The sequence below is a fragment of the Lissotriton vulgaris genome, chromosome 8, assembly GCF_964263255.1.
Source record: "Lissotriton vulgaris chromosome 8, aLisVul1.2, whole genome shotgun sequence".
Taxonomy (NCBI): Eukaryota; Metazoa; Chordata; class Amphibia; order Caudata; family Salamandridae; genus Lissotriton; species Lissotriton vulgaris.
Window position 1 is genome coordinate 294,084,557 of NC_141696.1, and position 12,360 is coordinate 294,096,916.

The 12,360-nt window shown below is 40.6% G+C and overlaps 1 protein-coding gene across 12 annotated transcripts in view; it reads left to right on the forward strand.

Annotated features, from left to right (window-relative positions):
• ROBO2 (roundabout guidance receptor 2) overlaps positions 1–12,360 on the forward strand; it is a 770,916-nt gene that overhangs the window by 686,727 nt on the left and 71,829 nt on the right. For 6 of the 12 annotated variants that reach the window (XM_086934061.1, XM_086934068.1, XM_086934064.1 and 3 more), the window contains 3 exons: positions 2,744–3,025; positions 3,361–3,486; positions 8,488–8,641. In XM_086934061.1, coding sequence (XP_086790187.1) covers positions 2,744–3,025; positions 3,361–3,486; positions 8,488–8,641 — 562 coding nt within the window. The remainder of the gene's footprint in view (positions 1–2,743; positions 3,026–3,360; positions 3,487–8,487; positions 8,642–12,360) is intronic. The other 6 variants (XM_086934067.1, XM_086934069.1, XM_086934073.1 and 3 more) reach the window with 3 other exon arrangements.

Below are 12,360 nucleotides of genomic sequence, written 5' to 3' on the forward strand. Positions count from 1 at the left end.
AGGCTATGCTTTCCACGGTAAGTTGGTTAGCAAGGAGAGTTCCGGGGTGCATAATTGCGTGGTCTCATATGATCCCACGAAAAATATGGCGGGGGGCTATCTCGATCCCTGCTTTGAATCATTCCGTTAGAAAATTGAATAACAAAGTGAGTAGGTTGTTCCGTTCCAAGACATTGCATTCGATCTCGCATAGTTGTATTAATGATGACAGTATGTATTTGGGGGATGGTGTGCATTTGTCGAGGGTGGGGAATGAGTTACTCATAGGAGACTTCCTAGCTTGGTTAAAATCGTTAAATCATGACCTTTAGGTAGGAGTTTTGTGGGGGGTCCGGATAGCCGGTCAACTATCCGGACCTGTGGCGGTAAGGTCATGATCGGTGAGCACTAATTGGTAGATCCCTATGAGTGGGCGTCACCCAACACGGATGGGAGCGCTCGGGAGAGGTGGCCATTGGCCCCTCAGTGGGGAGGCGGTCCCGTCTAAGGGCGGGTCGCCGGAAGTAAAGGAAAGGCGGTCAAGGCCCCTTCCTTTGTAGGAGGGGTTACAGCCCCCTCCTGGGGAATTTCCCGGGGCCAGTGTCATCTGCGACGGCAGATGCGGTAAGTTGTGTGGGGTGGGGGGAGGTCCACGATACCTTCTAGATACCACACACAAGTCTTCGAACGACCTTTAAATGGCGTCGAGTCTTAAGTGCCCCCGTCAAGTCAAGGGAAATTGTTAGTAGTTGCACTTGAGGTAAGCCTCTGTGCTGTCGCCCCTCCCAAGTGGGAGGGGTAAGTCTGGTTAGGGATCTTGACACCGGTTATGACCTTGCCGTTGGCCCTTAAACGTTAGGATGTACAATTTCAGTGTTTCTAGAGAATGTTTTTGTAGGATGCTAGTTCGGCTAGGAGAACCTCTGTATTAGAGAATATGTTAAGGTTAGCCAAACATCGCAATGTGATAATGAAATTGTACATAACATAAAACGTTTAATGTGTTAATTTTTTGTTTTAATAAATACGGCCGGGATGGTTACTCCATCCCACATCCAAAAACTTTAAGAACTGTTTCCGGTTTTCCTCCTTTCGGGGATTGTGTTGAGAGGGGGTGGCGGGTATCTCAGCCATATGGAAAGGGGCGACCATTCGGTCCCCCCGAACGTATGGCGGAGTGCCTCGATCCCCCCGGGAAGCCATTTTGGGGCGGGAAGCGCGTCTCGGCTGGTATGCCCGAAGCGGCGTAGCCGGGGCGCGCTTTTTCCCGCCCTAGAGTGGGCTGGCCTAGACACTGACGTAGCCAGCCCCGCCCTAGGGGCAGGCAGGGGCGGGTTTTCACCCGCCCTGAAGACGGATAAAAAGAGACGCAAGATCAGAAGACGTCCTCTTGTTCTTGTGCTCCGAAGCTGCACCTCCTCGCTACACGTGAGCTCGGGACGGAACGAAGAGCCAATTTTGACCCACCCACCAGCCCCTGAGGACAGCAAGTTGTTGTGCAATAAAGTGAATTTATAAGTTTGTTCTTTCCATTTCGTTTACAGGCTGTGAGAGTATCAGTTTGTTGTTGATCATAATAAAGTATGGTGAATATCGTGTAGGTTGTTATGACTAAAATGATTTGATGTAGTGTTGCATTTTATGCATGTTCTTTCGGTCGTAGCGACCAATGTTTTCATAGGTTTGAGTAAGAATTGTCGTATTTATTTTTTGGTAGGCGGTAAGGTCATGATCGGTGAGCACTAATTGGTAGATCCCTATGAGTGGGCGTCACCCAACACGGATGGGAGCGCTCGGGAGAGGTGGCCATTGGCCCCTCAGTGGGGAGGCGGTCCCGTCTAAGGGCGGGTCGCCGGAAGTAAAAGAAAGGCGGTCAAGGCCCCTTCCTTTGTAGGAGGGGTTACAGCCCCCTCCTGGGGAATTTCCCGGGGCCAGTGTCATCTGCGACGGCAGATGCGGTAAGTTGTGTGGGGTGGGGGGAGGTCCACGATACCTTCTAGATACCACACACAAGTCTTCGAACGACCTTTAAATGGCGTCGAGTCTTAAGTGCCCCCGTCAAGTCAAGGGAAATTGTTAGTAGTTGCACTTGAGGTAAGCCTCTGTGCTGTCGCCCCTCCCAAGTGGGAGGGGTAAGTCTGGTTAGGGATCTTGACACCGGTTATGACCTTGCCGTTGGCCCTTAAACGTTAGGATGTACAATTTCAGTGTTTCTAGAGAATGTTTTTGTAGGATGCTAGTTCGGCTAGGAGAACCTCTGTATTAGAGAATATGTTAAGGTTAGCCAAACATCGCAATGTGATAATGAAATTGTACATAACATAAAACGTTTAATGTGTTAATTTTTTGTTTTAATAAATACGGCCGGGATGGTTACTCCATCCCACATCCAAAAACTTTAAGAACTGTTTCCGGTTTTCCTCCTTTCGGGGATTGTGTTGAGAGGGGGTGGCGGGTATCTCAGCCATATGAGCAATGGGAAGCATACCCTTGTTTTGAAATATTGCAAACTTCACATTCACAGTTAAAGGTATGGAGGAAAGATGGCTTTATGCAGCCAGTCGTGAAGGACGCGTGGTAGGCCTGTCACGCGCGCTGATAGCTTGCCGTCGGTTATACATCATCTCCCCTTCATTGGCTCATGGGCTCTCTCAGCTGAAATGCAAGCGTTCAGAGTGACACATTTATTTTTCATCTCGAACCTTGGTGGTTCCAAGCTGCCTGTGCATCACTGATTTGTTTCATGTCCCTATGCTCACCGCAGATGTTTTGCCAACAGTGCCAGGGCAAGGAGATAAAACTTCGACCATGCTTTCTGATGGAGCCATTTACAGCAGCATCGACTTCACGACCAAATCGAGCTACAACAGCCCTGGGCAGATAACACAGGCGACGCCGTATGCGACTACGCAGATACTGCATTCAAACAGCATCCACGAGTTATCAGTCGACTTACCTGACCCGCAGTGGAAAACTTCAGGGCAGCATAAAACTGAGCTGACCGGTTTAGGTTATTCTCTGCCAGATCAAGGCAAAGGAAACAACGGTAAGTACATGTTTCTGTTTTCTGACTCACAATGTTCTTACCATCTGTGCATGCATTGTGAAATCAGCACTTAGTGCTACAGACTGTTGTACTGTTACAACCTATTAAATTATACCCTACTAATAAAATGAACCCTTCCTGCATTAGTCTAGGCGGCAATAGATTCCTCGTGCTCTTCCTTAAATCAGTACCCTCTGTCTTTCCATTTCATCCTTCTAGATTAACTAGTTCTCCTCCTCATGCCAGCTTTTGATTGCTAACTGCATGATATGCATGTGCTCGTGCTGTGAACTAATCACATGACGCCACTGTGACCTTTGACCTTTAACCCTTAGCCTTACTTTACATCCCTGACTACCGATTGGCTGAGGGCTTGTCTAATAGAATGCCACACAACCAGTCACAGGATTTCAGCACCACCAGCTCACACAACAGCTCTGAACGGAGTGGCAGCCTCTCAGGTTGGTTTTGTTTTCTCAAAAGAGAAACCATTTGGTTGTAAGCAGCTTGATCGATTTTACATGTCATGATACGAAATACTATAGAATAACAGCTTCAGCACATGCGTGTCATGGTTTATTGTTGTTCATCGTGTTCTTAGCAATTATCTTGTTAGACGAAAAGTGCAATTAACATGCATAATAATTCAATGCATGCATAATAGTGTGTGATTTTTCTTTTTTGCTATTTCTACTTGCTCAACTGCAAGTGTCCAGCCTACCCAACCTCGGCTTTCTTTTATATTTATTAGCATAAACATTCTTCCAACAGGTGCGCAATATATAAAGTGGGTTTCGACGCCCTTTATTCATGTTTCGATGTGTTTGTACTTGTAAACAGACATCACTTTCGGATATTAATCTTTGATTAAAGCCCATCCTGAGTATATTGTGCTGGATGCTTTCAGAACATAACTGTGCCAAAACCATTAAATACACATTGTGCGGCATTACTTGATCATATGCATACACCATAAATGAAAATACCTTTTGTATAAAGAAATGGGCAGTGCCATTCTACACTATTCATTAATAAACATATGACACACATATCTAGTTTTTATTAGAAAGAAACTTTGGTTTATTTGATTAAAAAGAGATATCCAGGAAAAAACGGTTAGGGCCTGATTTAGGTCTTGGCGGATGGGATACTGCGTCACCAACGTGACGGATATCCCGTCCGCCGTATTACAAGCTCCATAGCATATAATGCGCTTTCAATACAGCGGGCGGGATATCCGTCACGTTTGTGATGCAGTATCCCATCCCCCAAATCTAAATCAGGCACTTAGAAATCTGTACTTTGGCTGAGCTTGTTGTGTCCTACAAAACGATAAAAAAGCAAACACAACATATGCCAATATGCACATAAGAGAAACTGTAAAAATCATCCAAAAGCATGAGTAGGCGAATGAGAAAGATCTATGTTTTATTCAGTGTTCTTAACAATGGCTATTGCCCTTAATGACAATTAAGGGGAGTAACTAAGGCCTCAAAACATAAAATGTTACTGCAACTAATCTGTAAAAATAACTGGCAACAGACTGAATGTATACATTATTCTGAATAATAACAAAAGTTCAGTGGTGGTTCTGAGTCTGAAAGGTATCAGGCATCTCTACATGATGATGCTTAAAAAGAAGGATGGATTATTAAGGTGCTGTAGATTTGAAACAGTGACAGTCCCCATACACGAAATATGGTGACCCCCACCCCCATAGCAACAATGATATTGTCTTGTCCACAGTCAGTCAACAACCTCTAGTATGAAAATGGTGTTAAACCAAGACATGATGGATCTGAAACATATAAACAGCCTGCTGTTTATAAAACCAGCCGTATGCACTAAACAGTACAGTAGTAAGGAACATTCTTTCCATTGAGCAATATTAATTCATTTATTTTTATTGGACTACTGATACTGGTGTGAATTCTAAAATAGAGTGAAGATATGTGTTTATAGTTAGTCTTACAATAGGGAGTTTAGTCTGCAATATAGTAAAGGCCTCATCTAGAGTTTGTCGGAGCGGGAGCAACCCCATGGATTGGCAGTCCAGCCGCCCCTCAAACTTGCAAGTCCTTTACTCTATTTAGATTTGTAGAGAAGGTTTATACCATAGGACCCTACACTGTCCTCCCCATTGTAAACATATCCACTGGCCACGTCACAGTGATGCTGTTAAACCCTTTTTGAGGGCAGGACCACAGGCAGTCGTACTCCCTGTCTGTGTCAACCATGCAAAACGTAATAGACCTGTCAGGGCAAATGCCTACAAACCCCCACCTGCAAAAAGAAAACTCCCTGTACCTTGGGCCATTTAGTTTTTTGTTTAGAGAAAACAATCTCTCAAAAAGTTTGCAGAGCAGACACTTTAAACATGGCTCCCTCAGAAATCAATTCGCTTATATAAAAGGAGAAGGCACAGTAGGAGCTGCCTTTACAGCACAGAGATCGCCACCAGGCAAGCAGGCACCCCAGAGACTAAATGAGGCCCTAAGCATTTCGACATTATAAAGAAGCATTTGCAATGCAATCGGTCTTGCTTTTGGGATCTTATATGTATTTAGCTATGCAGCACATTAGCCTGGGGGCTGAAACATCTACTGTTCTTTAACATGGAGGGAAAGTAAGCACCAAACTGCGTGACACTCCAGGTATGTGAAAACATGGAGAAAAATATTGCCTTTCAGCGGGAAATTGTATAGTCCAAAACTCTGTTTTTAATATAAAATCAGGGCCTTCGGAGGTCATATCACTGAACATACAAGATTTGAAAAAAATATTATTGTCTACGGGTGCTTGTGGAAGACAATTTCTATGGATTGGAATCTAAAGAATTCCAAAGTGATTCTTGTATTTTAACGACCTATGCTGGTCGTTTTCTATCAAGAAATTTAGCTAGAGGCAGTTGGCAGAAAAATTAAAAAAAGAAAGTCCCTTAGCAGAAAGCAATTCTTGTATTTTGCCTTGTATTTTACTGACCTCTATTGGTTGTTTTCTATCAAGACAGTTAAAGAGAGGCAGTTGAACAGGAAAAAAAGTCCCTAAGCGGAAGCAGACAAGTCCTACGGCGGATCTCCACTGCCCACAAAGTGCATACACATATAAGTATATATACTAAAGTATATACAAGAGGTTTCGAATGCTCGACCTAAAAAATTTGTGACACAGTTAAGGTCATTTTTGCCCAAACTGTGGTTCAGGACCCACTGATGGGTCACGGAAGTCCTGGTCATTATATAAGAAATATATTAAATGATTATTCCTGTTTTTACAGCAGTGCAAAGGTGGTGAACAATACCCTAAGTCTATTTTTAAAACAAATCATTGCAATTATTTGCAAGCAGGACGCCGGTTAAATTTTTTAGTATTAGTTGCTTCGGTTTATTTTTTACTTCAAAAAGCAATTTCATCAGACAATGTGCTCAATAATCATGATAATACACAACCATATGTCTTGTGCATAACCTTTACACCTAAATTAAGAAATATGGATGTGTCCTAATGGCCAGAGCTGCCAACTTTGGATCTGGGTAAATAGGGTGGAGTCCTGGTGTTGGCTCAACATCTGTTGATTCTGGGCAAGTCACATATTCTCGCCTGTTTATCCTGTGTTCTGTCCTGACAAATGCCACTGACTCTTCTGAGTGAACAGGCACAAACATATTGACGGTTTGAGTGGAGATAGGATGCTATTTTCCCTTTTCTTCACACTATATTTTTAATACTAAGTGGCACCCAACCCAATATAAACCTCATATTGGTTTACCACATTGGTTTTTACTTTATTTCACAGGTTCATGTATAGTTAGAAGTGCCTCCCTGGCTTGGAGGCCACTCTTCATCAAACCAGGTTTTTGAAGAGCAAGGGGAGACCTATAAAGCATGACACCTGGTGGTGTGTGAGGACATTCCATCACTATTTTGTGTATGTCCAATAGTAGGCTGAAGTAACACAGCATAATGCATAATATGCTGAATTAAAACCTCTGAAGTTTTTCACTCTGGAGGCTTTTTAGGGTACATATAGGACCCCTTTACTAGGGTCTAACAAGTAGATTAAATATGTTAATTGGGTGTAAGTCAATGTTACCATGTTTAAAGGAGAGAGCACAAGCATTTTACCACTGGTTAGCAGTGGTAAAAATCAGCAGAGTCCTAAAGCCAGCAGAAATAAAGTCAGCAAAAACAGGATGCTGGAAGGCAAAATGTTGGGGGGAAACCTCTCCAAGGATGTCAGGTCCAACATCCACAGTCTGCTGCATAAGTTGTTTCTCAAGTTTGCAAAAATCGCTTGTATCAATATCAAGAAGTTTCAGAAGCCTTGTCATTTTAGCGAAAAAATGCCACAGGCCAGCACCCTGCTCTGAAAAGTGTTCCAGCCACAGACTCCTGTGCAGTTCAATATTTTGGCTAAAATCTGATATTGAAGGGTGTGGTGAATAAAGTGAGATTTGCAAACCATTACATTTATTACATTAAAGTATCACCCCTTCCTCATGTTAATGAAAGGTAAGAGGGTTACGAAGTTTGTTGTTCTAAAAACTGTGTTGTGGCTGTAAAATATTTTGGAACCTCGTAGTGAAAAGAGCTAAGGCCTGATGAATGATTGGTAGCAAAAACAACAGCTTAACAAATGTGAGTCATCTAATTTCATATGGCAATTGTATTTTTTGGTTCAATCTGTAACTGAACATTGACCGATATTTTGCAAATAGTTAGAGCAGTATTTCTTTAGGCTTTCATGTAAAAGAAATTGATGAAATCATCAGCGGGTGTTCCAACTTAGACAGTGCTACCTCGTGAAACTCTAAATTTTAAATAAACTTGCACATTGGAGGACATTTGGCAACCCAACAAACCAACACATTTTCAAACACAATTAAGTACCTAGAGCATTTATGAACCTTCATCACATTTGATTTGTACTACCAATTTTTCCTGAGTAATGTTGTCTCCCCGAAGCATTGTAGAGTAGTACAGGTTTTGTCGTATGTCTTGGTTTTCAAAGAATACCAATGATGTTGGGTTGATAGTTACTTATACTTCACTTTTTACTTTATTTAGGCCATTGTACCTCTAATAGTATACTGTTAGTGAGTTGAGTGCATGTGGTACTTCATGATTATTCGAATGCTCAGCATCCCTTCAAACCATATGCATCACACACCCAAAGGAAAATAACCCTACACTTCCAAAATAGCATGCAACATTTCTCCAACATTCAGATATGTTTGTAAAATGTTATTTGTTCTTTTGTAAAACTATAATGTATTAAAACATTACAAATATTTCATCCATATTGATTAATGTTAATGTGTTTTTTTATGTATGCAAAATACTGGTTTAGGCTCCTCTAGGACTAGATATAAAACACCATAATTGTGATCCTATATCTTTTGTCTGTTCTCATGATATTGGAATGATGTGAGGTTATATGTGCTAAAATGTATCAATTATAGGTGGAAAAGGTGGCAAAAAGAAGAAAAACAAAAACAACACAAAGTCACAGAAGAACAATGGTTCTAACTGGGCTAATGTACCCCTGCCACCACCTCCAATTCAACCCCTTCCAGGCACCGAATTGGAGCATTATAACATGGAACAACATATGGGGTAAGGTTATCATTATTTCTTCTCAATACATAACAAACTTCTGGGCAATGTATTGTAAATTATGTTTTAGGCCATATAAATATGCATATTTATGGAACATATGTTCAGGTTTAGTGACAATGTGAATAGCAGTATAAAGTTGGTCATGTAGTGGCTTCATTTTTCATTTGGTAATAAGCATGTGGTGAGAAGTGATATATATATATCAATATATCATGTGTGTGTGTATATATATATATATATATATATATATATATATATATATATATATATATATATATGTATGTATATATATATATATATATATGTATTTTTGCAGTAAAATGTTTCCTCATCTATATAATAATATAAAAGGAAAATGTCGATCTAGATTTGTTTACCATGAAACCAGTGACATTATCTGATGTTGGAAAATTTAGTATTAACTGATTCTTTTTTCCAAATCCTTTCTATTTGATATTTTCGCATAGTGCAATTATGACAATTTACATAGCTGCTTAATGTAAATTAAAGTAAAATGAATACATGTCTTTCATTGAAGTTTCTTTTTAGTCCAAATACACAAATGCAATTACAAGTTTGAAAAGTAATAGGGAATCAATACATTTTTTATATATTTGTGTGATTTAAGAAAATGAGTCCTATTAATAGATGCTTTGTACATAATGATGTTGTTTGAGGCTATGATGGACTGTCAATTTCCATCAAGAAGCAAGCTTCTGCATATGCAAATGAGTAGTAATGACTTTGAGAGAGACGTTACATGATACACAGAGAATATTTGCATACAGTTTGACATTTCAGTAAGAATGCAAAGTGTATTGAGGGGCAACGACTGATGGCAGAAGAAAGGATCAATAGCTTCCTACTTTAGAAAGTTAACATTGAGGCTTCTCTCAAATGAAGATAGTGAGACGATTGTGCAGTGTTGACTTCAAGGCAAGGTCCCAGACAATTAGATGAAACAGATGTGAATAAGCCAAAGGCTGGCTTAGCAAACTGTTAAAAGATTGTCATGTTGCAGAGTGTGTATTGGTGCATAGCATTACAAGAGCTGTGAAAAGTAAGGAATTGATATGACATGGGTTGATCTATACATATAATCTTTGCTTGTCTTTGAATATGTGTTTAATGTGAAAATTAAAGAAAATGACCTGGAGATGATGAATCACATTGTCGATGGAAAGCCCGACCAGTACTCTATTGATTTATTCAGTTTAACTCTTAACAAAAGTAAACATCAGGTTTTACCTGTTTCAAAGGGTAGGAATGTGTGGATGTTGTTGATATTTTGTAGTTGAACCCAGTAGCATGGCATCAGCTATGCAGGATTAAATAAGAGAGCAGAGACTCCTATGCTCTTATTGGAAAATGTTGGTTAGCACACAGCCTTGGATAGTTGATACACAAACGGTGTTAGAGTAAAGCCACGAAAAGCTAGATACCACTTTTCTTTGGAAGCCTTGCACAAATTTATGAAACCATAAAGAGCATCTGCTACACTGCTGCATATTAAAATGTGGTTCCCACTTTTATGTCTAGTTGAAGTGGTGTAGATTAAGTATCATACTTATTCTTGATATTGCGGTGGAAAAATTGGTTGAATTCATGCAGTTCTATGACATCTGCTCTTTCATGAGTTCCAGTATTCATTTTCCTATAGCTTGCAACATATAATTTCATAGGAGAATCATTCACCTTGCTTTTATTATTCGAGAACAGGTAAAATATTTTGTCATTTTAAAATTCAGACATTTCAATTTGAACACCAATAATACATTGGTGTTATTGTGCAACTATTATGAACACATTCTTTCCAGAAATATCTTGCAGTCCAAATTCATGTTCACAATTGGATGGCAAATGGAAATGTTTAACGAGGCCTGGAAAGGGGGGGGTACCTATGCAGTGGAGTTGATATCACATACATTTAGTATTTTCTATGACTGGCAGGCAAGTGGTTCCTAGGTCCTGTATTCAACTGTGTAGTAATGCAAGTGACAAGGCAATTGCACTAAAAGCGGGCTTACTCAATGGCATGTGTATTTTCCGGTCAAAATTGACCATAGTAAGACATTTTTAAAGAAGTGTATTTCACTGTATCAGTTTGTGGTTATCTAAAGCAAAATAACTGTTTCCTTTTAATAGCAACCATTGATCATGTTGACTTCAGTTTTCTTAGCTCTTTCCTTAGTGAAAATTGTGTTGAAGTACAAAGCAATTATAATTCTTTCAGGGACCTTAATGTGCACAGTAGACCATCTGTTGAGAATTAAATGTGTTACAATACCATAATTATATAAGCTAATGATTATAACGAATGATTTGCTAGAGCACAAAATCAAAGAAAATATTAATTGAGGGGTTTTAGAATCATTATATCATTTTTTCAAGAAGAATACAGACATCAGAATGTTTCCTTTTAATAATACATCTCCTGCATATTTTGCTTCAAGAGTAAAACTTGTGCAATGCAATTATTTGGTGCGTACCTTGAAACTCCTACATGTATGCCTGGTCCTCCTCTAAGACAACTAGTTGATGGTTATTTTCCAATGTCACTAGGTAGGTATGGCGCTGGCTACCTAATAATGCACTCCACTAGTTTTTCTTAAGCAGGGCAGAGTTGCCTGAAGGGTAGAGATTCATTCATGAAAAAGCTGGGCAGGTGCCCACTTCCTGCCTAGCAGCTTTGTTTTGGAAGCATGTGATTGATCACTGATGGCCTAGCAGAGTGGACCCTCGAGATTCAGAGCCCAAACGCTGATGTGCATGTTGCAATGTCATCAGGGGTTATCCACAGGGCGAAGTCCAATGAAGAGCCTGTGCATCGAGGGAATATTAAGGCTGAAGTAGGGATAGGAACCGGTGTCCTGTAAGTGCAGCCCCGTCTTCCGTTCTTCAAGTTACAGGATCCCCATGGAATTGCATCCCAGTCCGGCCGGATACAGATGCTCACTTCTGGTGCATCGCACACGGAAGACAGGGCTGCACTTACAGGACACCGGTCCCTGTTCCCACTTCAGCCTTAGTATTCCCTCGATGCACAGGCTGATCATTGGACTTCACCCGGGGATAACCCCGGAGGACATCGGTTCTACTCAGTTCCATGAGATTCACGGATCCCATCCCCACTTAGATTTTTGGAACACAGACTCTCTCAGGCATCTAAATACCCTCTTGTCCTGATAATGATCCCCCTACATTTCAGCAGGGATCGAAATGTCATCGAAACAAACACCGTAACTCCAAATGTATGCTAATTTATGTTGAACGCGAGTTGTCCTTTCACATTGTGACTGTCTTGAAAATGTATTGCTAATGCCACTTTTAGAAGTGAATGCATCAGGGCTGGAAATCTGCTGATTTCCATACTCTGCTATGCTACCCACTAGATTGTTAATGTATTGTTCCTTTTAATGTATGTTGAATAAACACAATCTTTTCCCATTTGGATACTTCAACATAGCGTTATTTCATGGCTCTGTGCTTTTGCTTTTCATGCTCCTTGGTAGGGACATATGTCTCTAGTAATACACATATTACTTCTGACAGATGGGTTTTCCATTTTGAAGGAATTCACAACAGTATCACCCCTACTATTGACTGTAATGTGGGGCACTTCGCGGAAGGGACTTTAAACCTAATATTCACGGTTTATGAAGTTAAGAAGGTGATATCAGGTTTGACCAAGAATAAGGCCCGAGGTCCAGACGTAT